At 38.2% G+C, this 26,708-nt stretch overlaps 3 protein-coding genes across 10 annotated transcripts in view; 1 reads left to right on the top strand and 2 right to left on the bottom strand.

The window, feature by feature from the left end:
- The window catches only part of LOC129764141 (myosin-IIIb-like), a 238,785-nt gene that overhangs the window by 180,840 nt on the left and 31,237 nt on the right, over nucleotides 1-26,708 (bottom strand). For all 7 annotated transcript variants that reach the window (XR_008741070.1, XM_055762947.1, XM_055762953.1 and 4 more), the window contains one exon: nucleotides 4,631-4,825. The gene's annotated coding sequence lies outside the window, so the exon portion shown is untranslated. The remainder of the gene's footprint in view (nucleotides 1-4,630; nucleotides 4,826-26,708) is intronic.
- LOC129764142 (uncharacterized) lies at nucleotides 21,661-24,310 on the top strand. The gene is made up of 3 exons (XM_055762956.1): nucleotides 21,661-21,812; nucleotides 21,918-22,454; nucleotides 23,112-24,310. Exons 2-3 carry the CDS (start codon nucleotides 21,990-21,992, stop codon nucleotides 23,883-23,885), a joined length of 1,239 nt encoding a protein of 412 aa, XP_055618931.1. The 5' UTR covers nucleotides 21,661-21,812; nucleotides 21,918-21,989; the 3' UTR covers nucleotides 23,886-24,310.
- Nucleotides 22,121-25,302, bottom strand: LOC129764143 (uncharacterized). 2 transcript variants are annotated; one of them, XM_055762958.1, is made up of 3 exons: nucleotides 24,008-25,302; nucleotides 22,745-23,034; nucleotides 22,121-22,687 (listed from the first exon to the last, which is right to left on the bottom strand). In XM_055762958.1, the coding sequence occupies exons 1-3, from the start codon at nucleotides 24,353-24,355 to the stop codon at nucleotides 22,579-22,581; spliced, it is 747 nt and encodes a 248-aa protein (XP_055618933.1). In that variant the 5' UTR covers nucleotides 24,356-25,302; the 3' UTR covers nucleotides 22,121-22,578. The 2 variants fall into 2 exon arrangements, with proteins under 2 accessions (XP_055618933.1, XP_055618932.1); XM_055762957.1 differs by having other exon boundaries at nucleotides 22,121-23,034.

Raw genomic sequence — 26,708 nt, 5'->3', positions numbered from 1 at the left:
CTGGCATCAAGACGTTGATGACATTTGCCGGATGTGCCATCAACCAGGTGAAAACATAGAGCACATTATGGGAGGCTGTCCCGTTTTGGCCAACGCAGCCTACACCGAGCGCCACAACAACGTGGCCCGTATTGTTCATCGACAACTGGCGCTCCAATGTGCTCTACTGGAAGACAACGTACCAAACTACCGGTACCTGCCTGCACCTGTCCTGGAAAATGACCGTTTCAAGCTGTACTGGGATCGCACTGTTCTGACCGACCTCTCGATCCACCACAACCGCCCAGATATAATGGTTTACGACAAGAGCGACCGCAAAGTCACCATCATCGATGTCGCTATTCCACTGAACCAGAATCTGGAGGAGACCCACGGTCGCAAAATCTGCAAGTACCGACCATTGGCCGTGGAGCTCAAGGAACTGTGGGGGCTAAGGGAGGTCCCAAGAATTGTTCCAGTCGTTCTCTCTGGAACTGGAATTATCCCGAAGACACTTCTGGAAGCGCTAAAGGTGTTGAACATCGAGAAGGAATTGGCCGGCATCCAAAAGTCGGTCATCCTTAGCACCTGCGCGATTGTCCGACAATTCCTCGGTCAGGACTAAAACAGCACGAGCATGCAGATACGTGCATTCCGCAGAGCCTAGTCCCCCTTTGGCATTCAGAAGCCCGGGGGCAGGTGAAAATTCTGGCTAGGTTCGCCTAGTTAAGAAGTGAGATAAGTCTGCCATATAAAACCCAACCCAACCCATAAAAAATAATATACGCAAAATAAGATATTTTTTCTATTTATTAGATATCTTCGTATCGGGCAGCTCTCGAAATTTTCTGAAAGGAAATCAAAGATATAAAAACCCACAAAAAATATATTTAAATATAAATTAAGTGAGTACTGAGTTTCAAGTGAGTGAGGTTTCAAAATTTCAAAAAAAAAATCGAAAATCGTCAAAATTTCTTATTTTGTCGTGGGACCGATAAAATCGTTGAAATCATCCAAGTAGACCGGCATGTGAGCACTCGCTCGATTGGCCAAGAACTGGGTATAGACCATAAAACCGTTTGGAACCATTTGCAGAAGATTGGATTCCAAAAAAAGCTGGATGTATGGGTGCCACACGAGTTGACGCAAAAAATCTTTTAGACCGAATCAACGCCTGCGATGCACTGCTGAAACGGAACGAACCCGACCCATTTTTGAAGAAGATGGTGACTGGTGATGAAAAATGGATCACGTACGACAACCTAAAGCGAAAAAAGTCGTGGTCGAAGCGCGGTGAGCCGGTCCAAACCATCGCCAAGCCCGGATTGACCGCCAGAAAGGTTTTACTGTTTGTTTCGTGGGATTGGAAGGGAATCATCCACTATGGGCTGCTCAACTACGGCCAGATAATAAAGGTGATAATAAAGTTGCCTTCTAAATGGCAACAAGTTTGCAAACAAAACGGCGCATATTTGATTTAAATTGGATAATTTTAAGTATGTTAAATAAAGCGTCCTTCCGTGACCGAGTGGTTAGCGTCCCACACTATCATGCCGGGGGTTCGGGTTTGATTCCCGTTCTGGCCGGGGGATTTTTCGTCAAAGAAAATTATTCCGGCTTGCACTGTGGTCACGCGTATTCTAGAGCTTGCCACTCCAGAGTACAATGTAGTAGTATAGAAATCTCAACCAAGTATTACGTATAAAAATGACGCAAGTAATGCTACGTTGAGAACGCAAAAGTTCCACCGTAACGTTAGTGCCATCCGAGAAATAATGCGTCAAATTTTGATCAGAAATACGACATTTCTTTTTCCCCAACCCTATATGATCGCTTGTAGCCGCAGTGTTGCTGCTGTTCGCCCTAAAGAATAAGAACGTTAGCTATTCATACTGAATGTATTTGTGTGGTTAACCTTAGGCTTGTATATTATTCTCGCGAGGACGAGGATGAATCAAGAATCAACCATCTTCTCTCGCTTCTACAAAATTATCCAAGCTATCGACCCCTTCAGGGCCACCAAATTTTCTCCCAAAGAGTTATTTCTAAAGTTTCGATACAGTATTCATTCGGTAGCAGTCCAGATAACACAGATCCTATTATTGAATGATTAATGTACATTATAAAATAATATCCCAACCGATAAACAAGTGAATTGAATGAAATAATTCCGTAGTTCTACGTCAGCAACGCAACCATGTCCTGATCACCACCCACTATTTTTTTCTATATTTTATGCTAATCAAACCACAAATAATAATTAATTTTGTATATCATTTTAACTCTCAAGTTTTAACAAATAAAAATCATCCTAGTGTGTGTGGATTGAGCGGACAAAAAAAATCCAGAAACAATAATAATCAATTTTTCCTGTGTTCTTCAATGATTTTGGAGCCTAACACAATTTTTGCCAATAGTAAATTCAATTAGCATTATCAACCAACTTCTATTTGATTCCTTTAACGTTCCTGTAGGACCTTATAATACAGAGATATATTTTTTTGAATGAAAAATTTTCCATTCGTCGTTGATTATTAATTATTCAATAAATAATGACTGTATCGCAAATCGAAAGGCAGTTTTGAAAATATTTTTGAAATCGTTGAAAAAAAAAAGTGTTTTCGTGAATGTAACAAATTATCCTTTTATTATCCTAAGGTGCACCCGTGGCCGAGTGGTTAGCGTCTCACATTATCATGCCGGGTGTTCAGGTTCGATTCCCGTTCTGGCCGAAGGATTTTTCGTCAAAGAAATTTCCTTCGACTTGCACTGTGGTCACGTATATTCAAGAGCTTACCCCTCGGAATACATTCAAGACGTGTTATTTGGCTTAAGAAATCTCAACTGAGTATTAATAAATGACGCTAGTCAATGCATACGTTGAGACGGCAAAAGTTCCACAGGGAACGTTAACGCCATTCAAGAAGAAGAAGAACAAATTATCCTTATACAGAATATATTGGAGTTCCCAAAACTACAGGACTACAGGAAAATTGTAGGAATCAAAAGAAAGCTTGATGATAAGGATAATTGGATTTGGTAGCAAGAAATATTATTAGTTCACAAAACCTTTGAAAACCCAGAAAGGAATCAATTTATCATTTGTTTCCGACATTTTTGTTCACTACATCTACACACACACCAATAAAAAACATTTCAAAACTTGAATGTTAATGCTTTGAACATCCCATCTTTATGCGTTTATTCTATGTACAGTGTCTTTCAGATTAAACGCTCACGCAACAAAGGGTCTGGCCGGGTAAGGGAGTAAAAAGTGCCCCCAAACCAAATCACTAGCTGTATGGCAAATATTGTATAGGATATTAAATAAGAAATTTCGACGTTTTATTTGAACCCCTATGTGGTTTAACATATGATATATAGTGAAAAACGTACTTTTTCGTTTATTTCACGCCATCCTCAAAAGCTTCGATATAAAAATTTGGAAAAAATACTGAATGTGCATCTTACTACGGTGTATCAAGAAAAATTATCAAAAAAAAAGTTCTAAAAAAATATTGAAATTTTGAAAAGAATTTTTTTTGTGATTTAGAGATTCAGTACTACTCTAATTCATATTTAAATGCTTTCCTACGGCTATGATTTTTTTCAGATTTTTTCAGTGTTGAAATGCGCAGTACAAAAAATATTTTTTTTATATTTCCAAATGGTCTTGCTGGGTAAGGGAGAAAAAGTGCCCCCAAACCAAATCACCAACGGTATGGAAAATATTGTATTGGGTACTAAATAAAACATTTTGGCAGTAGTACCATATATTTTAGTCCTTATATGGTACACCATAGGATCTATGGTGAAAAATGCACCTTTTTTTTCACGCCATTCTCAATAGCTTTGAGATAAAAATATGAAAAAATACTGAAAGTACATTTTTCTAAGGTGTATCGATAAATATCTTCGAACTATTTTTCCATAAAAAAATCTAATAATGAAAAAAAATTAAATTAATTTTTATTTTAATTTTAAATTAAATTTCAATTATGTACTCAAGTACTACTCTAGTTTGTATTCTGCATGCACAATTCTAACATTACGACTTCGATGAAAATCCGAGTTATTTCTTCTTTAAGTTCCTCCAAATTGTGTGCCTTATTAACATAGCAACGGTCCTTCACGTATCCCCAAAGAAAGTGATGTTAATGGAGAAATGTTGAAATTCTCACCATAAGAGGACAAAGTTGAATTAAGGCTTCGGTTGATCGAGTAATACGATTTCACTAAAAATATACGTTCTTATAAATTGTACATCTTGACACTAAAAACCATCCGATCAGACTGATCAAGTAGCCGAATATTATCGTCCCGAAATGGGGAATGCAGTGTTACCATCGACGTAGCGAAAAAAAAATATAAGGAGCTATTCAATTTTTTTTTTGCGTGAGCGTTTAATCTGAAAGACCCTGTACAAAAAAAAATTATTTGTAATGAAAAAAAACTACAATTACTTTTCGGACAACTCAATATTTCAGATTCTTGACATTTTCTATGATATACAATGACACAGCGAACTTTTCTTACGAACATTATTGTTCGTTTACATCCAACAAAAATCGTTCAAAGTGAATCCGCCAAAAATTAAAAGCATACAAAGCATTCCAAAATAAGACAAATTTCGCCAAAACCCCCAACTCACCTTCTCTCAATCTTTCCGGCGTCCTTCCTGATACCGCAGGGCACCTACTGTCGAAGCTAAGGTGAAACCGTGAAAACCAGTTCCAGTAAACTTGATCCGAGCTTTGCATTAGTCATGCCGTGGAGCGTGGTTCCCTTGTGTCCGATGACGTTGCCGCCACCGCCGCCGCGCACTAGCAGTCAAATGGTTCACCGGCTGAAATTGGACAGAAAAAAGGAATCGGTTTGAAGAAACTATACCTTTTGGTTCAGAAAATTTAATAAAACATGCGTGAAATACGTCCACCCAATGTCAAGGTTTCGCAAGGTAAGCGAGCCGAGAACTGAAGGGCGGCTCCTGTTGATTTCAATATAATTTCTCAATTACAAAGCGAGTGGTTTTTCTACTTATACTATTTCGTTATATCAGTCGTTTGTTGCAGTGAATATTGCACTATGGATAACATCATAAATAACAGATGAGTTCATCGTTCCGACTATTATATGATTGAATTACATTGTTTCATCGGATGATTTCCATTTCGCAACCACAAACAAATACGTTCCCCGAAGAAACAGTTCAATGAGAAAGTGTTATTATCATCGATTTCTACTATCTTTCATCTCGTTTAAGCCGTATTAAACAATCCGTTTTCGGTGATGCAGATATTGTGAACCGGAAGAGTTTTGACCATCACCAGACTTCGTGAGAAAATAACACCAAATAAAGACCCCAACAAGCTTAAGCTGTGCATTTTGCGGCGCTGCTAAGTTAACGAACCTTGAATGTTTTCGCTTTTTATTTGCCTCTTTGATTTCGCTTTTTTTATAATTTCGCGCCAAGAAATTTGTATAGCTGAACTTTCCCGGTCAGTTGCGGACCATCGAGATGCGATGACTCAAATTGAAACACTACAAATGATTTCATGCCTAGACAAATCGCCAATTGCAATGGGTACGGGAAGTGTCAGCTGCGAGCTGAAACGACTGATATTTGATGACTGGTTTGCGAAACCTGAACGGTTGCACGAATCACCCTTTCAGCTAGTGCGCTGGTGAGAGATCCGGAGCCTTGGAATAAATTAAACTTCAGCGTACGCAGCATGGAAACAGATGGATTAATCACCGCGTCAATGACATGTTCCCGATCAAACTGACCCTCCATGCGAATCATGTTCGACGCTTTCTCCTTTCCGTGTAAATCTGTTTAGGAGAGTTTGTTGACGACTGCTCATTTCGGGACGTCACGAGTGGTGTCCCGAAGATAGCAAACACTTACGGGAAACATGTTTGATCATACGAACACGAATTCGCGGTTTCCTTGTCTGATCTCGCACCGTGTACTGCCCACGTTTTGCTTTGGCTCGCCTGATGCTGGGATGAAACATGTGCTCGAGAAGCAACTCTCATAACACGAATGCCACCGGGAACTGGTATCTTGCAAGTATGTGAACCGGTTGCGCTCGCTAAACAGGAGTTGTGAGGTTTCTTATGAGGTTAGTGTTACATTTGAATGTTTAGCCTATTTCCTCGACTCTGTAGAGATCCAGTGTTTCCTGCAATTGACGAAATTACGGATAAATATATATTGGGTGTGTGTAACTTAATTCGTTACGATTCCAATTCCGATTCCAAAATAAGTACTATAAATAGTCAACGGCGACAGCTGATTTTTGCTGAATCGTGAAGAGTCGACTTCTGTTAACCAAATTTGGTTCACAAGTCTCTGAATTTTGCACAACAAGTTCAATTTTTATTGCGTTGAAAATGTCGAGATTCGTTGCAAATAAGAACGATTTGCGGTAGATCTTAATTTACTGTTTCCATTGGAAAAAAAGTGGAGCTGAGGCGCATCGAGTGCTTGTGAAAATTAATTGTCACTATGTGCCGTCGGAAAGATTTTGTAGGAAAAGTTTTAAAAGATTTAAAATAGTGATTTTAGTGTTAAAGACAAAAAGAATCAGGGTTTGTTTTATCCCACTTGTTTATTTAGTTAGGCTTATTAGCATTCTAGCCGTAACAGAGCCGAATTTTAATCGTGTACATGCCACATGTTTATCATATCAATAAATAGCACATTACACTGTAGCCATTTCGGCGTAAGAGTATTCCTTCTGTTCTATCATTATCTACAGTGTTTGCCAATTGATCCATTCTCTGAAAAAATCGCTTTCGTTCATTCAAACATGATCATACAGAAATCATTTCCCCCAGCGGCAATCTTTTGTTGTTACGTGCTACAAGTCACGATACAAAATAGAACGAGACAACTCTGCATCGGCTCGCACTTCATGATACACCAGCACGCAAGCAAAACCATCATATATGCTTTCGGTGCAGAATGTTTATTTTCTTCTTTGCCTCTAACATAAACATATCGAACCTCTCCATGCATCATGAAACAGCAGGATCGTACGGACTACGCAAAGTGAATGATTCATATTCAGCTAATGTAGCAGATCCTGATTTTTAAGTCTCAGAGAGTGCAAACTATATGATTATTTAGCTCGATAGAGGCTAAGGGAAGAGTGATCAGATTATATTTTCCATTTTTAACACTGCTATCCCTTGAAATATATATCTTCATATACACCGCATAGTTTTACTAGCAACAGCGCTCCAATGAGAAACAAAAACTCTCTCGTTTTATCTCTTTTCCCATTCGTTGCTCTCCGCAAATGATGACGTATTTTTTCTTGTATCATTTATTGCTTTGCACTTGTCTGTGTAGTGACGGGACGGGATATATGCGGTTCAAACTTGTATGCAGGCTTCAAAAATGGTGTGCGATGTTTGATACAGCTCGAATATGCAAACAACAGTCTTCGTTCCTCTCTTGGTTTAATCAAGTGATAAAAGTCATTCAAACAAGTATCAGAATGGACCACTCATATTTGGTTATACATGGTTTTCCAACTTTAAATTCCGAAAGTAAATTGAAATAAAACACACTTAGAATTAGAATTTCGATGAAGCTTTTATTTCAAATTAAAGTTTGGTTTATGCCATTATGTGTGAAATACAACATCATTCAAATGTCCACCTAGGGCTTCCTCGCACACCTTGATCCGGAACAGGTAATTTTCGATGACTTTTCGGCACATATGGGGCGGTATCTCGGTCATAACTTCACGAATGTTGTCTTTCAAATGTTCAAGAGTTTGCGGAGAGTTGGCATAGATACGGTCTTTCCCATAACCCCACAAAAAAAGTCTAGCGGGTTCAAATCGCATGATCTGGACGGCCAATTGGCATCACCAAAACGCGAAATTATGCGTCCCTCAAATTTCGTTCGCAATATGGCCATGTTCGGTCGTGTTGTGTGACACGTGGCGCCGTCCTGCTGAAACCACATGTCATCCGTATCCATATCTTCAATTTGTGGCAAAAAAAATCGGTTAACATGCGGCCATAGTGCTCACCATTCACAGTTACCGTCTCGCCTTCCTCATTTTCAAAGAAATACGGCCCGATGACTCCACCAGACTATAATGCGCACCGAACAGTGACTTTTGGCGGATACAATGGCCTCTCAACAATCACGTGTGGATTTTCTGAGCCCCATATACGGAAATTTTGGGTGTTTGGGTGCCACCGAGCTCGAAATGTGCCTCAGCCGTTCGCTGAAGAAAATTTGATGCGAAAATTCAGCGTATGCCCGACGCATTCCATGGTCACCACGCTCTAATTTTTGTACCAGTTGGACGTTATATGGATGTAGGTGCAAGTCTAAATGCAAAATTCGCCACAATGATGTGTTTGACAAGCTCAATTGCTAAGCACGCCGTGGAATCGAAACATTCGGGTCATCACTGGCAGCAACAGCAGCAATATTTTCGACCGAACGCACATTACGATGCTACACAGGATTCACAATATCCGCTACGGATCCAGTTTGTTCGAATTTACGCACTACATTAGCGATTGTGTGCTCTGTAGGCCTTCCATGACGACCAAAATCCGTCCGTAATGCTCGAAAAACATTTGCCGGTTTTTCATCATTTTTATAGTATAATTTAACAAAATTGACACGTTGTGCGATGCTAAAACGATCCATATTATAAAATGGTAGACATTCAACTAACGATATGACGCTTTGGTTGACAGCTATGTCAAAAAGTTGTCAGCGCAGGGCTGTATACTTTCGGAAGCCCGAAATGGAAAACCCTGTATGTTCGTGAGAGGTTACTTGCATGACATATTGTGTATCACCCCCAAGTCCCCCAAGCGTTCGGGTTAACCGAAAAAGTGTGAAGACGAAGAGTTGTAGACATTACTCGGTCAAGAATCGTGTCAAACGCGAACAGAGATTACATAATCGTTGGGAGCAACTCGACAGGTTATTTTTGAGCGACTTCAAGTCGCAGGATACATCCAAAAACAAGGAAATAATGTTCCATACGAATAGAAATCGAGAGATGTCGAAAGGTGATTTGCATATCCTAAACGTCGCTTGAACGGCACAAAAAGAAGTCACTACGACAATCTAGAATGCAAAAAATGGTGTGCAAAGCCCGGCCAACCCGGAACATCAACGCCGAGGCTGAATATCCGCGGTGCTAAAGCAATGCTCTGTATTAGGTGGGATCAAGAAGGGTGTATTCCACTATGAGCTGCTACATCGATCAATGGAGACTTCTACAGGTAACAATTCATCCGTTTAATGTGTACTATTGCCGAAAAACGTCCAGATTAGGTGACCAGATACGAGTAGATAATGTTGCATCATGACAACGCTCGGCCTCATGATGATCATGAGGTTCGAGTTAAAATCAATTTGGAAAATAGCGAATGGGAAATTCTATTTCACCCGACTTATATCGCAGACATTGCCCCTTTCGACTATCATTTGTTTCGATAGGTGAAGAACGCTTTGAATGGAATACGGCAAAAAAGTAAGTAAATTGGCATAAAGTTGAGAAAAAGTAGGGTCGAGCGATAGATAATATGTCCAACTTCTATAAGACCAGGTGATGATCTTGCTGCTTTGTGTCATTGTAAACAAATAATGCTTCAATTTATATTCTAGTGTTTAGGGATTGGTAACTACCATACACTGAATGATTTTTATATGTGTGTGTGCAAGCGCTGAGCGTAAACGAAAGTTTTTGTATTTTTCAAGTGTCAAGTTTCTATATAACCAGTTACATTTTCCGTTGTTTTAATCAATAAATCTGGAAAATTCCGAAGGAAAAAGTGCTCACGGAGAGAGAAGAAAGACAAATCGATGCATTTCACCAAGAAAATGTTATTTGGCGTTTAATTTGGCGAATCCTCAAGGATACGGTAAGAAGGAGAGAGCTCTACGTAAATCGGAGCTCTCTGACCGGGATAAGCGGGAAATGGCTAGAACAGCTTCGAATACTTCAAAATCGCTTTTGCAAATAAAGCAATATTTCAATTTAAATGTTACGGGTTCATCAGGTTTTGTTGAAAAATCCTCAAGCAAGTGTTAAAAAAGTGCCACACGTCCCCTTTGTACCAACACATGCGATACGCTAAACGATGACGAACGACGAATAACGAGGCTATAGAGAATCGCTAAGTCGTAGTGTTGATATTTCCTGAGAAATGAACGAATTATTGATTTCTCGGTCTGACAGACCAATGCGCGAGTATAGGAGTGTTAATTAAGGACCAAAAACTTATTTTCTTGGACTGGCCGGCTCGCTATCCATACTTGAATCCTGTTGAAAATCTTAGGGGGATCCGTGTACGTAGAATCTTTACTGAGCGAAAACGGTACGTCACAATTGAAGAGCACAAGGCCGCAATTTCAGAAACATGGAAAAATATCGAGAAATCCGTTTAGCAGAATTTGGTAAATAGTATTCTAACACGAATTTTCCAAGTTATTCGTCGAAATGGCAAGATTGCCAATTATTGACATGTAAATCAGCCGATTATTTTGAATTTTTCATTGATAATACTTATGAATTTTGAAGTGGTCTCATAGAAACTGGACAGCTCAAATTATCATATTTAAGTACAATAAATAAACAAACAACTCTTTTGAACGAAATTGACGTTAAATATACTTTATTATAAGCATTCAACAATGTATGAATGTATCTTGTTGAAATTCTAACTGTTTGTGTCGCAACGAAATAGAATCAGGGTGGTCTTATAGAAGTTGGTCAGAGTGTATTCATTCATATTATCCATTAACGGAACGAATCATGATGTGAACCCAATAACTTATTTTATCTACCGAGAAGCGATTTAGTACGTTGAATCCCACCGAATTTAACTAAAAACCTTTATTTGAATTTTTGGATGGCACCTGTGCGACAGCTTAACGCCAGTATTCGATAGGGTCTGAGAGAAAAAATCTCAACACTTTACTAACAAAAATTCACCACACAATTTGTGAACAAATATAATCCTACTTTCCAGTAACAATTTACGACACTGATGTCAAGTTTATTTGCTAGTAAGTTATGAAGTCGCAAACTACGTTAAAACTACACTGGTCTAAAAAATGTTTGACTGTCAGAGCTTTTTTCCTAATTTTTGTGGCTTTAGGTTAAAAGACCCCACTCTGGAAATTTCAACGCATTCGGTTGGAAAGTTAGCTGGCTGGATTCTGAATTTGTGTGGAGATTTCTAAAGAAATGACATACACTGCGTTTCACAACTATAGAACCAATATTTTTTTGGGTTTCCAGAGATATGAAAGAAGTCGGTTGAATTGAAGTATATAGTGTAAGATATCTTCATTAATAAAACTGGCCATTTCAAATTCAACCGACTTCTTACATATCTCTGGAAACTCAGAGAAAAATGAGTGGGTCTATAGTTGTAAAACGCAGTGTAGCTGCAGAGAACGTTTTCGTGTATGCTATATATTTCAGACTTTAAACTTTTTTTTGCTGAAACAATGGGACAAAACATACTGAGATCACTTTTGATCATGTTTACAGCTTCAGTAAAGCTGTTCCTCAAAAAAAATTCTAGACAAAAGAGTCATGGTAGGTCATTCATTTTCACATGAATAATACCAATAAGAATCAATTGAATATCCAGCCATTCTATGCCAAACCGATATAGTGGTCCTCAGACTTTCGTGAAAAGTGTTAGTTTTGTTCTTTATCGCAAAATATTAGACCCATGTATTTTTTATTTTTTTCATAATGGTGCCCATTTCCATTTTAAAGTGGTTTCAGTGCCTCAGAAATCGCGGAAAAATTAAGTTAGGACAAAAAACAAGGTGATTTTCGTAATCTACGTTTCATTTTCTATTTTTCTAGATAATCGCCGTAACGTTCGAGGCATTTTTCATACCGTGGCACGAGTTTTTGAAGTACGATGTGACTGCGTCACGAATTTTTTCTGTGTTACTGGAGAATACGGTGGATGCGGAAGCAATTCGAAGCCCAATTCATGCAATTTTGCCATCGTTTTCATTGATTTGTGATTTTTCCATTTTTTTCACAATAACAAAAGTTGCTTCACTCTCAACAGGGCCCGAAATCTTCGACGGTGAAAAATGAAGACCGACTCTACTCCCAGTAGCTCCGCTTCGACTAGACTTGCCTCGGCAATCACCGCCAACAAAAAAATGACTTGACTAGAAAATGAATAGACTAGCGTTGACTAGCGAGGATGACTGGTGAACTAGTCCAGTCAGTGGTTATTTTAACTGAATCTACTAATGAATACAAATCTGCCTCTTCATTCAACTGACTTCAATCCACATTTTCATTTCCTCCTGACACTAATTTTGTACCCCCGTATGCAATCTTATTGTACATCCATATAAAGAGGAACGAAAACTTGATATGAAAATGTCCACGCTTGTCCACGAAGAGGGGGCAAGGGGTATAGACTATGTCCACGTGGACATGAAAAATGAATATTTTTTTCAAATATAATTACCGATACATTCTAAATTAAATTAAAACTGTTCCATATTTAAGAATTTTAAAACTTTCCGCCCAACTTGAGTATTCCGTATTTATCTCAATAAACGAATTGAGCTGCCTGAGAGTGCTTCCTTTATCATTGAACTTCTGTAAATACAATTTTCAATAGAGCATGTATAGAACTCTCGAGAACGATTGGTCTTAGGATAATAATGTCTGTATAGTTTTTCATGCAGAATTTCGTGTAAAATCATTTTTTCCCATAACTTTTCTCGAAAAGTTAGAATTTTTCAAAGTATTGGAATTCCGTCAATTTGTAGTACATAATAAATATTTCATTTGCGTGAAATGATCCATGCACCACTAGTCGTCAAACTTGAATCAATTGACCCAGTATTCTTTTTTTTCAGAAAATTTCGCATAGATTGCCGTTGTAAAACATATGAATTGATTGATTAAAGTGCCTTTTAGAAGTGAAAAATACTTAAAATTTTTCGTTTTTTAAGGGTTTTATTATTTTTTCCCCCAAAAATACATGATGAACTTGATGGTTTCTATCAACAAAATTAAAGCTCTCCAACCCTTCTACAATTCCTTCCTCGACAGCACAATGTTATTCGTATTGTTATTTTTCACTATTTGAAATGTTCTACAACAGAATATTATGGAAAATTTTCTCATCTTCCAAATGAATTCAATTAAATTGTTCTGTGTAGCGTACTTTTGAATTGGGATTAATTTAAGGCAAAAAATGGTTCTCAAGAAATGTTCAACTTTCATAGTTGAGATTTAAGCTCGATTTTATAATTGGGAATCAAAGAATCGTGAGTTGTCTAATGTAATTCTTCCCCGCGAGCACTTTGGAGGTCATCTAGACACTCAATGCATAATGGCCTATAAGGATTTGAAAAATATTAAAATATCTTAATACGCTTTCAATACCCTCTGAAAATTCTCCGAACTATGGCCGAAAAGGTATTGAATTGCGCTACCGACTAAAGGTGAATCGGAAATCCAGAGTGAAGATGAATCCCCATTAGCAGTGATCGATCATATTTCGGAGTGGGCAAAGAATTTTTTCATCTAAAATTTTCAGTAACACTGTAACTCTGCCATAAAACAATGCAAAACAATGCATCTCTGTAGTAAAATGGTTTACTGGAATACCATATGAATTAAATGGAAGCAAATTGATCAAGTTGATTGGATTATCACTGGCGTCTATGTGATATCAACATATTTTTTTTTGCAAGTGTTTAGAAAATCGTGAACTAAAAATGTATTTTAAAATGTTTTTTCATCCATTTATTTTTATTCGATTGGTGATTGGCAATCACAACTAGTAAAGCTCAAGATCAATCTTTGAAGTTGTGTAGTTTATATTAAGATGCAAATTGTTCCTCACCTGGTCAACTGTACATTGCGTGTTTCCGTATTAGAAAACCAGATAGCCTTTATATTAGGCTGTCAAAAAAGTCCTGCGGTATTTCCGCGAGGTGTCGTTGTAAGCGCGTAGTTCTAGTTGTATTCATTGTATCGAGTCATACTGTAGCTTATTGGAAAGGTATTTTGCGCGCTATAATATAGTCCATAACAGTGTTTTGTTTGGTTAAGTCGTTCGTGAGTTATAGTGTCGCAAATCTGGAGCAAAATAAAGAGAAAATCCGACATATTTTACAGTACTACTATGACAAAGGCAAAAATGCATCTCAAGCTGCCAATAAAATTTGTGCAGTTTATGGACCCGATACAGTTTCCATTTCCACCGCACAACGATGGTTTCGACGTTTTCGTTCTGGTGTAGAGGTCGTCGAAGATGCGCCACGCTCCGGAAGGCCTGTCGTCAAAAATTGCGACAAAATCCTTTTACCTTTTACCAAGTGGCTACCACCTGTTTTTGTCCATGGCGAACGAGCTAGGTAGTCATAAGTTAGCCACAAAAGAGGCCTGTGAAAATTGGCTATCCGAGTTTTTTGCCAATAAGGAAGCGAGCTTCTATAACAAGGGTATTATGAAGTTGGCATCACGTTGGGAACAAGTCATCGAACAAAACGGCGCATATTTGACTTAAAACAGATGATTGTTACTAATTTTATGAACAAATGAAAATTCAAAAAAAATACCGCAGGACTTTTTTGACAGCCTAATATATTCGCTTATAATGGAAAAACAAAAAATATCATACACTCACAATTATTTCAAAATTAAACTTATATCAAGCATGTGCTTTGTTATGCTACCCATTTCTCTACCATACAAAAACAATGGGTCACAACTGGTACAGGGTACAGCTAGTGAAATTTGAAATAAAAACAACTTAAGGGGGGATCCCGGTCTGGAAAATGGAAAAAATCGAATTTTTGTTTTTTTTTTTGCATTTTAGGGAAGCTTATGCCCCTTTTCGATATTTAATTTCGTTTGAAAGTTACAGCCAAAAGTATGATCTCACCTCAAGGGATATTACTGTACGAATTTTGAAACGCGTTTTTCTCGATACCGTGTTTTTTCAACTGGTGGTATCAATATCTTACTATCTAGTCGACCGATTTGGCTGAAATTTTTTATCAGCCTTTAAAAATGGATTATCTAAAACGTTACATAGCCGTTTTTTGATATCTCATTTTTTCGATTTTTTATGAGCTAGAAGCTCATAAAGCGATTTTTTATAAAAAATAACTCATTTTTAACAAATTGGCCGCCATTTCGGCAATTTTTCGAATTTTTATAAACCCTCATGTAACGCTTTGGTATTGTCCTAAAGTTTCAAAATATTCATTGGACTTTGTTCTAAGACACTCCGTTGCTTCAGAACCGATACAAGGTACAATTTTCAGACAGCATCCACGCATCCAGCTGTAAACAGCATAATAATCATTATTCGTGCACTTGAAAAATGTAAAATACATCTTCAAATATTCCTTAAACAATAACTAAAATACCCGAGCTCTTCACTTTATTCGTAACATTCGGAAAAAATCCAAGAAAATTCATTATTTTCCAACCTTCCAGACAGGGGTCCCTCTTAAATGGAAATAAAAATTAAATGGAATTTAGGCGCAAATCAGTTCTTTCCTTAATTATTTTGATTTAAAAAAGAAAAATGTCCTCGTGGACAAAGGAGGGTAGGGGTATGAAAATATCCACGCTTGTCCACGGAGGGGGAGGGGGGGAGTCTAAAACCGTGCTTTTTCTGTCCACGTGGTATGTGGACAGCCCCTTACTAACTGACTACGGATATAGTCAGTCGGTTAGACAGCCGACTATCCTCAGTTGACTATGACTATGCTGAGCCTTGATTCTCGAACCAATCGACCGATTGTTGTCAAATTTTGACACGTATCCATTGAAAGATGGTGCTTTGTGATAGTCAAGTAGATTATAGCAAGAGGCGCCATCTGAACGTCAGCCTTATGAACTTTTCAGCCAACTATTAACCAACTTTTTTTTCGTGTCACAAATAAACTTCAGTTGATTCGCTGCTGTGTACCTGCTGTACATTTTTTTGACAAAATATAATTCAAAAAAAGAAGTTTTGGCGAGTTGCCTTCCTGATTGACCCGAAATTAGATATAATTATTATTATTGCTCCCCGAGCGTCATTAAACCAATTTGCCTAACATAATCGAGTGTTCTGAGAATGATTATTATTCTAATTACTGCATATTAAATGCAGCTAATTCAACCTTGTTTGCAAATTTACTTTTTCAAAGCATACAGTCATGGTGCCGCTTAATTCGCTCATCATTTGATTTATGACCTTGTTGATCTCTCCTTCACAGAAGATGGATTTTTACGAGTACTTTTTTACAAGTGCCGGCACACACCACTACCGGCATCATCATCATTTCAGCCGGGCCACATCATTTTTTGCATTGCTCATCAAAATTAAGCAGAACTCCGGAAATTTTCAGCAATCCAATCATAAATCGCATGATCAAAACGCCATCAATCATGCCCCTCGATGGGGAGTTGAACCGGATTTTAGTCCGTGTAACGCTTCCCCGTATGAGTGATGACGATGGACACCGAATGGCGCCGGTTATTGGCTGGGGAAAATTGGCTCACATGCGACAATTGCGGTCTTGGCCGCAGGTGCAATGGAATTTGCATCCGTGGTGGGGCACGGTATCGATGCACAACATGGTATGGAGCCATAATGACGCCAGTGACTGAGCTTTGGTCACATCTCAACGACCACCGATTAATTCGTTGCGCTCCTGTTGAGCGTGAAATTTAGCCAAACCGATTGAATTGGAATGCCCCCGTGCAAATGGTGTTATCATTCGAGTGCAAAATTTAGCAACAGCAATTTAAATGTAACAGTTTGCCTAGTGGTTGCAAAATATTCGCTCTGAAAGAGCTAGAAAAAGTAGATATTGTTCCCAATATCATAGAAAGACCTAGATCTAATCAGGGCTTCGATGTAACAACATCATCTGCACAGATGAAGGGTGAATCGATTGTATCATCATCGCGTTGTGTTATTGGAACGGAAGTGTCCAAACATGTGTTCGCGATACCCAACGTAAAGCATCGATGAATAATTCACGTCACATGCATCGCGGATCCCCAGCACTGATTCATACGTGCGATGGCCGGATCCAACATACCATCATCGCAAGATGTTTTTGTTTGAATCTGAAACCACCAAAAAAGAGAGTGACACTTTCGGCAATTTTACCGCCATCACCAAACACATAATGCATTTTCGACCAACACTCCGCGGATATAATTGGTGGCCATTAATGTCGAATGAAATTAAAACTTTTCTCCCCGAGGGGACATCGGAACGTGAGACAACACCGACTGGCTGGGCGTGGGGAAACATTATACTACATCGGTGGCAAGCTTAACGATACGTTTATTTTTGGAGATTAAGCAATACGAGGAATGCCACCGGGGTCCGAACCGGTGTTGATAAATGGAATGAGTGAGCAATTATGGTTATAAGGTGCAAAGAGCGCCGCTTTCGGAAGATCTATGGACAGTGGAAACTGGAGATAATAAATCATAATGGCGGAAGACTGCAGGGTCATATGGGTACGGGTGATATTCAAACACATAAACTATGATTGTGCCAAGATGGTTAGTACCGTTGGAAGAAATTGCGCGCTTTCTTCCCCCCTATTTAATTAACCATTACTACTGCTAGATGTCCCACATTGACCTGACGTGAAGATAAGATTCGACTTCGGAACTGTTATCAAACGCTCCGCTCGCAGAAAGGGGGCGATTATGTTCAGGTCTATAAACGCCCAACGGTATTTGGTAAATATGCGAATGCATTAGAAAGGTATTTTTATTGTGAAACCTTCCGTTTTTCCGTCGTTTTGATCGTATCAAAGATTCGAATTATTTATTTATAAGACATTCGATCGGAAACGTTTGCGGTACTCTGTCGCTCTGTCCCTTTTCTGGCAACACGTGTTTGACACTTTTGTTGGGTGGTGGAAGTGTTGGATTGACACAAACCTGTTAATCAATAAACTTTTGTGTTACGTAAGTTATGTTGCCAAATGTTAGATAACTTTCGGCTTCATTGATAAATCGAAACATCTTCGAGCTGGCTGTGAATTGAATATTAAAGTTTCATTTTTTGTTTATCTTCGCCTGCCGCCTGATCCACTCGTAGGAGAAATTTTTCTCGTAAAAATAAGTAATATTTCATTCCCTGGCTTTAAGTGTTTTCTGCGAATCTCATTGGTGACCTCGGTCGAGGATTCTTCATTGGTTTATGTGAATTGGACACAGACGAAGGAGTTCGAACGGTTTTGTATGGATTGGTGTTGTTTCGAAAAATTATAAAACGCCAATTTAACAGTAACTCTACTCCTAAAATAGAAATTGAAAATTGGATATTTGGACCTTCTCAAATACTTTGGCTATAATACAACAGAATTTGAAGCCAACGTCCGACGTATTTTTCGGAAGCATGTGATCGGTGACTTCTACAGGGTCCTTCAGATTAAACGCTCACGCAAAAAAAAATGGAATAGCTCCTTATAATGTTTTTTCGCTCCGTCGATGGTAACACTGCATTCCCCACTTCGGGACGATAATGTTCGGCTGCTCGTTCAGTCTGATCGGATGGTTTTTAGTGTCAATATGTACAATTTACAAGAACGTGTATTTTTAGTGAAATCGTATTAATCGAGCAACCGAAGCCTTAATGAAACTTTGTCCTCTTATGGTAGGAATTTCAACATTTCTCGTCGTCGATTACTTTCTCTGGGGGTACGTGAATGATCGTTGCTATGTTGATAAGCCACAAAATTTGGTGGAACTTGAAGAAGAAATAACTCGGATTATCAACAGCATCGATGTCATAATGTTAGGGTTGTGCATGAAGAATTTTTTTCCCCGTTTAAAACGCGTTATCGAAAAAAGGGGTGGTCACATCGAAAATGTCCTAAAATCAGCTTTATTTTCGTTTTTTTTTTAAATAAAAATCGGTTTACTTTTGTAGAAGTTAATAGGAGTACCTTTAAGTATTTTTTTTTCAAAAATTAATGCTTTATTCTGCAAAAATGGTTACTTTTTAATATTTAATATTCAAAGTATTGGTATTGCCCATCGCTAGTCACAACTTTTTCCCATCTATCAGGCAATTCACGGATCCCTTCGAGGAAACAATCGGCCGGTTTATCGGCTAACCACAAATCGATCCAATTTTTGACTTCATCAAAATTGGAGAATTGCTGGTCATCCAGGTTATGTTGCATCGATCGAGCTAGGTAGTAATCGGACGGAACAATGTCTGGAGAATACGGCGGGTGGGATTGGACCTTCCATTTCAACGTTTCCAAGTATGTTTTGACCGGTTTCGCGACATGCGACCGAGCATTGTCGTGCTCCAAAATTACTTTATCGTGTCTTTGCTTTGGTTTTAGCAGCTCATAGTACACCACACCCAGCTGGTCCCACCAAATAGACAGCATAACCTTCTGGCCGTGAATATTCTGCGCGGCCGTCGATGTTGATGCATGGCCGGGGTATCCATACGTTGCCCGACGTTTAGTAATGGTCGTAATGAGCCCACTTTTCATCGCCAGTAACGATTTGATGCAAAAAAAACCCGTTCTTTTCTGCCGTTGGAGCAGTTGATCGCACGTGAAGAAACGGTGTTCGACGTCTCGTGGCTTCAATTCATACGGCACCCAATGTCTTATCTTTCGAATCATTCCCATTGCTTTCAAACGATCGGATATAGTTTGCTGAGCTATTCCAAGTGTATCCGCAAGTTCTTGTTGCATTTGTGATGGATCTAGTAAAGCCGAGTAAAGCCTCCAATGCTTCATCTTCAAACTTTTTTGGCGGTCCGGAACGTTCTTTGTCATCCTAGTCAAAATTACCACTTTCAAACCGTGCAAACCACGTCTGACACGTTCGCTCAGTTCGCATAAACTTCCACCAAAATGCGATGACTTTCCGCAGCTTTTCTTCATATTGGAGTAATGAAGTAACACTCCCCCGCAAAAATACTCTCGTTGGTACGTAATTCGACACATTCGAAGTGGCGAATTTGTTGCGTTAGCGTTTGATCTGAAAGACCCTATAGTATACCATTTCTAAAATACAGAGTTTAAAAAAATAACTTTTAGTTCGTCTGGCGTATGAGTCAATCAATTTTCCAACTTCTTCCGGAGACTTTTAAGAACATCGGCACTCAAGAAGTACACAGGATGCTTTCAACATGTACACCCAAGCTAACGTTGGCAGAAAAAATTGTAAGGGATTGTAGCTAAGATATGACCGCATTTTCAACGTAGAACTACGCAATTATATTATGCAATCCACTTGTTTACCATTCCACTATTATTTTGAAATGCATCGAAATTTTTGAAATAATTTTTTCATTTGAAATTCGAACAATTTAAAACTGGTAGACCTGGCCTGGTAAACTGATAAAAAATAAAATGGATATCGCTACCAGACTGTAGATTTACGTATTAGATATCATGACAGTTTGCGACCCCTCCCCCTTCTCTAAGAGGGGGGCTGCCATACAAATGAAACACATATTTCTATATTATTCGAGAATTAATCAAGCAACCGAAACCAAATTTGGCATGTGAAGGTTTTAGGGTGTAAAAAAGTCTTTACGGTGGTTAGACACTTCACCCCCCCCCCCCCCCCTTTCTAAGAGGGGTCTGCCATACAAATAAAACACGAATTTCTACATTACTCGAGAATTAATCAAGCAAATGAAACCAAATTAGGCATCTGGAGGTTTTAGGGTGCAATAAATGATTTTATGGTGGCAATGTTCTGGAAAAAAAGGTAATTATTTGTGAATTCACATCGAAAAAGACGGATAAAAGTGATATTTCCATGTGCCATATTCACTCCCCCACGTTCATAGAAACGAACGAAATTTCATTATTTTAACGTTACGAAGTTGATGTTTTGAAGGCTTTCAGTGTCGGTGTGTATATTGTGAGGAAATAATCGGCAATTGATAAAAAAAATCACCGAAAATGTTTTTCGAGATCTAAGTATACGACTGCTCTTTGGACCTTTTTACTACATAAATAATCGAAATAAGCCACAATACAATTATCATCTGTTAAAAACAAAAAGTTGAATGATTTCATGGGAATTTCGGCTCAAGTTATCATGCAACCGTGAGTACTTTGAACATTGTTTTGTTTTTTCCATATACGTTCCATATCGAATGCAAATAATTACGACACGATATTTTATCCAATACAGATATACTTCGCCTACTGCTCCACCTCAATATGTACCTCATTGCTATGGTGGTTAGATACTCCTCATCCCTCTCTTAGGAGGGGCTGCCATACAAATGAAACACAAATTTCTGCATTACTACAGAATTAATCAAGTAAATGAAACCAAATTGGGTATATGGAGGTTTTTTTTATATTCGCTTATTTTTCGTCGGCCTAATTCCGCCACTTTAGTGCCAATCACCAACATCAGGGAGGCGACTCCACCTGTTCCTACCTATCAGACTCAACAACTCATGAGCCGGGCCAACTTCTTTTACTTCCCCTCCGAAGGAAGAGGTAACCAGAGATTTTTCGCCTCAGAAAATCCCAACGACGCCAACTGGGATTGAACCCAAGCCGATCGGATTGTGAGGCTGTTACGCTAACCACACAACCACTGGCGCCGTCAATATGGAGGTTTTAGGGCGCCCCTTCTCTTCCCTCTCTTAAGGCCCATTTATACGTTGCTAGTAGCTGACTTGACAGTGAGCAGCTACTGACCCGGTGGACTCGCTTGACAATCGGTTGACTCGCCTTGTCTGTTCACACAGTGTGAGTTGTTGGCATGTAACTAGATACAACAGCACGGGTTTACCAGGGATGCCAGGTGATTTTTCAAATGTACATCAAATAATGAGAAACAGGAATCAGATCAGAATTTGACAGATAATTGATCCGAAATCGACATCTCTATTGGCAGTTTTTATCTCAGGTTTTCAGTTGCATTTATTATCACACAATTTGATCCCGAAATACACGCTAACCGTAGTTTATACCGTATACAATGTTGTCCAGCAAAACACGGCTGACTGTAGTTCGTACCGTGACAAAAGCGGTTACAAAAATACTTTGTGCTGAATTACTTCGAGCTGAAGGTACTATTCGGAAAAAGCAGAAAGGCAAAATTATTTGGGCCAGGAATTGGATGCAAAAAAAAGGAGCAACAAATACAATACTGAACGAACTCTACGATAATGATCCCCGAGAGTACAGAGCAGTGTTGAGAGTAACACCAGAACAAGTGGAAACACTATTGGATTTAATTGCTCCAAAAATACAACGCCAAGATACACTTATGAGGGGTGCTATACCTGCAAGAGTGAAATTAGAAATTACTTTGGTGTACCTCTCCTCTGGAATATCGTTCAGATTATTGTCGATATTTTTTAGAATCTCGAAGGCATCCATAGCTAAGATAATTCCGGAAGTATGTGACGCTATAAATTTCAGTCTAAAAGATTTTATTAAAGTAAGTAGCTTTTTTTATTATCTAAGTTCTATTGTATGGAAAGTGATCCTTAAAAATAGTACAATATTGCATGACTTGGTTATAGTATTTGCGACTGTTGATTTGATTGTGAAGATGTAGGACGTTAGGGTGATCTTGGTGGAAAACCTACAGTCGCCTGTGATGTTTCAGTATATTCGTGATCAGAATATGTGTATTGCATTCTACTGACGCAGAGGGCATTCTTACGGTATCTAGAAAGAATTGCATGTATTTCATCTGTCGCATCAATTCTATCAATTGGGGATAACTGTCTGAGCTGCATTATAACATGTCTTCCAATTGCCTCACATTCATCTTCTGGTTCTCCCATACTCGAGGCAGACACTGTTAAATTATTATTCAGTTCCTTCAGTTCATTCACGGCCGCTTGTATTGTAGACTGCTCAGTTGACAATTTCTTCTTCGATCTTCTGTTCGATGGCTTCTTTGGTAGGATTTCATCAGCGTTGTTTTCATCAGTAGCATCGAGGTACTCCTCATCGATTATTGTAATTTCTTCAGCAAAATCGCTCCCAGATGTTGATGCATGAAATGGTTCCTGAAATTGAAAATATTTTATTTTATGACACTATTCTAATTGAAATCATAACTAACAATTATATTTTAATTTTTCAGATGCCGAATAAGGAAGAATGGCAAGATATAGGAGTAGGATTCCATTCAAGGTGGAACTTCCCAGGTTGCTATGGAGCTATTGATGGGAAGCACATCACAATTCAAGCACCACCTAATTGTGGTAGTGAATATTACAACTATAAGGGAACGAATAGCATAGTGTTAATGGCAATCGTGGATCACGATTATTGTTTTAGATATGTTGATATAGGCTCATACGGTCGTAACGCAGATGGTGGGATATTTCAAAAATGCTCTTTATATTCTCATCTAGAAAACAATATTCTATTGCCTGAAAATGGCGTTTTAGTAGGTGATGATGCGTTTCCATTAAAGCCGTATTTATTGAAGCCCTATAAAAATACACCGACTAAAGAAGAAAAGATTTTTAACTACAGATTGAGCAGAGCAAGGAGAATAGTTGAAAATGGATTTGGCATTTTAGCATCTCGTTTTCGTATTTTGGGAAAACCAATCCAGGTTAGAGAGGATACCGCAATGAAGATAGTTTTATGTGCATGTACTTTACACAACTGGTTGCGTATGTCTGCATCGAAAACGTATACTCCACCAGGAACAATTGACTATGAAGACATAATAAATTTTGAAATTAATTTAGGGCAGTGGAGGTCAGAGATTGAGGGTTTACGAAGCATTCAACGCTCACGGATGAATAATAGATCAAAGGCTATTGCAGAGAAAATGAGAGATAAATATAAACATTACTTTAATAGCGAGGGAGCGGTTACTTGGCAAAATAATATGATTTATTAATTAGAGAATACAGTATAATATAGTGTAGTATAGTTGCAGTATAGTATAATATCGAATCATTTAGTAATGTATATATATATTTAGTGTTATAGTGCATTATATAATAGAAGAAAATAACTTACTAGATTACTTATTGTTTGTTTTTCCTTCAGATGAATAATATTCATGATGTAATCCATGGCATCGAACCATTGGACGGAAGGTTTATATATCTCATCAGTACCACATCCGCTTCGTTTGCTTTTCTCAATTTTTAATTTCTCCTGGTTGTATGTAGAACGTAAATTTTTTATTTTTTTTGTAACTTCTTTCGTATCCGATAACCCCACTTCTGAACGAATGTATTCAAGCGAGGCTTTACGCAAATCTCTGTTTTTATAATTGGGATCCATACAGTTCCACAAAATGGTTTGTTCTTTATATAATTCCACAAAGTGTTCATTTTGTTCCGAATTCCATCTTTGCGTCATTTTTTTGCTTTTAACTGCTGCTGCTAACACGAAAAAACATGCAAACAAACAGAATGCACACGGACTACTATCTCTTCGTATTTCGCCTTGACAGCAGCTTCTTGTGCCGATTTGTGAAGTGAAAATGATAGTTGATTTACAGGTGGAATAAATACGCGTCAAAAATTGAAATTATGAATGAAAATGAACTTTTTCAAATCGAATATGTATTCTGTTTAATAGAACAATACTTTTTCTGCAAGTAGTGAGTGAATCTTGAACGAAAATTGTGTCTGATGATAACTTTATACTATAATGATAAGTTTTGGTGGAAATATAAAAAAAATATATAGGAAAATAGTTTATTGAGGATCAGGGTCACGTGCTTTAAATGGTCAAATAATGTATGTATGAAATTTTCATTCAAATTTTAACGGTTTAAAACTGCCTTCAAGTATACTAATCTGATAGAGAAATTTGCCTCACAAACACGGATGCCGCCATTTAATATAGATATTCTATCTTTGATTAGGGATGCCAGGTATCTTTCTCAAATATCCTTGCACGGCATATGGAATTATCATCTGATGTCTTCACTCATGGATGGCTTATGTTTTTGTTTTCAAGAAAACTATCTCAAAAAGAAAGAGTATAAAACAAAATAACAACGATTTTATTTAGAAACTATGTGGGTTTTATTTGTTTTCCAAGAATTTTCGAGTTTGTTAATATTTTGAAATATCTTCAAAATGGAGACATTTCTTTACGTTTGGCATCCCCGATTCGAGCGCTAAATGCTGTTTTTGACGTTTTTAGGGATGCGAGTGCGAGTAAAATCAAAAAACTTTGAAGTAGCTCGCACGCCGGATTACTCATGACACTAACTGGCATGATGTGTTCACACGGTGTGAGTAGCTGCACTGCAGTAACTGACTAGACCGACTCGTATGCTTACTCGCACCGTCTGAACCCGGCTTTAGGGTGGGCTGTCATACAAATGAAACGCAAATTTCTGCATAACTCGAAAACTAATCAAGCAAATGGAGCCAAATTCGGCATGTTAAAAATTTTAGGGGGGACGAAACGTTTCTATGGTGAATAGACACTCCTCCCCTCTCTCTGAGAGGAGAAAAGATGAGGGGTCTGTCTTTATTCTATCATATTTTCTGTATCAAACATTTTTTCCATGTAACGGAGAAACATGTTATTTGCAAGTGGTTGAAAAATCTTGAACGAGAATTATGTCTGAAAATAATCTGATATTATAATGATGAGTTTTGGTAGAAGTACTAGGAAATATTTAGTAAAATTTAAATTCAACGATGTCGATTAGAAGATTAATCAATGAACAGTTCTGCGATTGGACTCATGAATTTGCGCTTATTAAGGAAACGTGAATATTTGAAGCTATTGATAACAAAGAACAAATTTTGGGCGGGACGAAGTTTGCCGGGTCAGCTAGTATAATATATTAATATATTACATTTACGATGGAACAGCGCTGCCAAACCACACCAGAATTTCTCATTCCCGCTCAGATATCGATCGCAAACTATAAACACTTTTGCTCCTATATTCCGCTTGAGGTGAAATCGAACTCCACAACATGCATTGGCAAGGTTTACGTACGGGGATTTGAAAGCATACTTCCATGAAATATACGTTGTATCTAAATCTAAATAAATGCAGTGTTTATCTATAATCCAAAATTTTGGATACTCTTCTGTATCCATCCACACTAGCACAAGAATTTCCCGTATGAATCTTTTTTGTCGTAGCACGTCATAGACGCTTAGAAATATTTCCTATCAATTGAAGCAAATTCCGATCTATTAAGAAATGTTCGAGTCATAAGCATTCGAAATACGGGTAGGGATAGCACCAGTGCGGTGAAAATTCAGTCTCAATCGAAAAAAATCGACGAAATTGACAAAGAATACCATTCGTCACCGAAGAAAGCATTGCTCGACCGCTTGAATTTGGCTAATCTTGTCAACTGAGATCCGAAAGGGTTCATTGTAAAACGAACGCTATTCCTTCTCATTTGAATGCAATGAACGCATTTGGCCGAACGAAAACAAATAATTCATTCTCACAATCTCGGCTTTCCGCATTGAAGTTGATTTCGGTCATATAATTGGGGCATACACAGAGCAGGCGATGGGAGAGCATTTTATAATGCCTCTTGGTCATGTGTTAGCATCACACTCTCACAATAATGCGAAGAGCGTAAGAATGAAAGAAATCAAAAATCCACTCTCGCCAGCTGTTCCTCTGTTTTTCTCTGAAAACATACCAATGCATCGTCGGATGTCAATCGAGTGTCGGTCTCTAGTTCAATTGACAGGGATAAACGTAAATCACAAATAACAGC

Source organism: Toxorhynchites rutilus, chromosome 2 (genome assembly GCF_029784135.1).
Source record: "Toxorhynchites rutilus septentrionalis strain SRP chromosome 2, ASM2978413v1, whole genome shotgun sequence".
Classification (NCBI taxonomy): Eukaryota; Metazoa; Arthropoda; class Insecta; order Diptera; family Culicidae; genus Toxorhynchites; species Toxorhynchites rutilus.
The sequence above is the reverse complement of the archived record's forward strand: the minus strand, read 5'-3'. Positions and strand labels throughout refer to the sequence as shown.

What these genes read in the sequence shown, in the direction of transcription:
- LOC129764142 (XM_055762956.1), top strand. Translation starts at nt 21,990, where the DNA reads ATGTTGTCCAGCAAAACACGGCTGACTGTAGTTCGTACCGTGACAAAA. An exon ending in GTCTAAAAGATTTTATTAAA is followed by an intron (nt 22,455 to 23,111) that starts GTAAGTAGCTTT and finishes TTAATTTTTCAG; the next exon opens with ATGCCGAATAAGGAAGAATG.
- LOC129764143 (XM_055762957.1), bottom strand. Translation starts at nt 24,355, where the DNA reads ATGACGCAAAGATGGAATTCGGAACAAAATGAACACTTTGTGGAATTA. An exon ending in AACAAACAATAAGTAATCTA is followed by an intron (nt 23,035 to 24,007) that starts GTAAGTTATTTT and finishes TTTCAATTTCAG; the next exon opens with GAACCATTTCATGCATCAAC.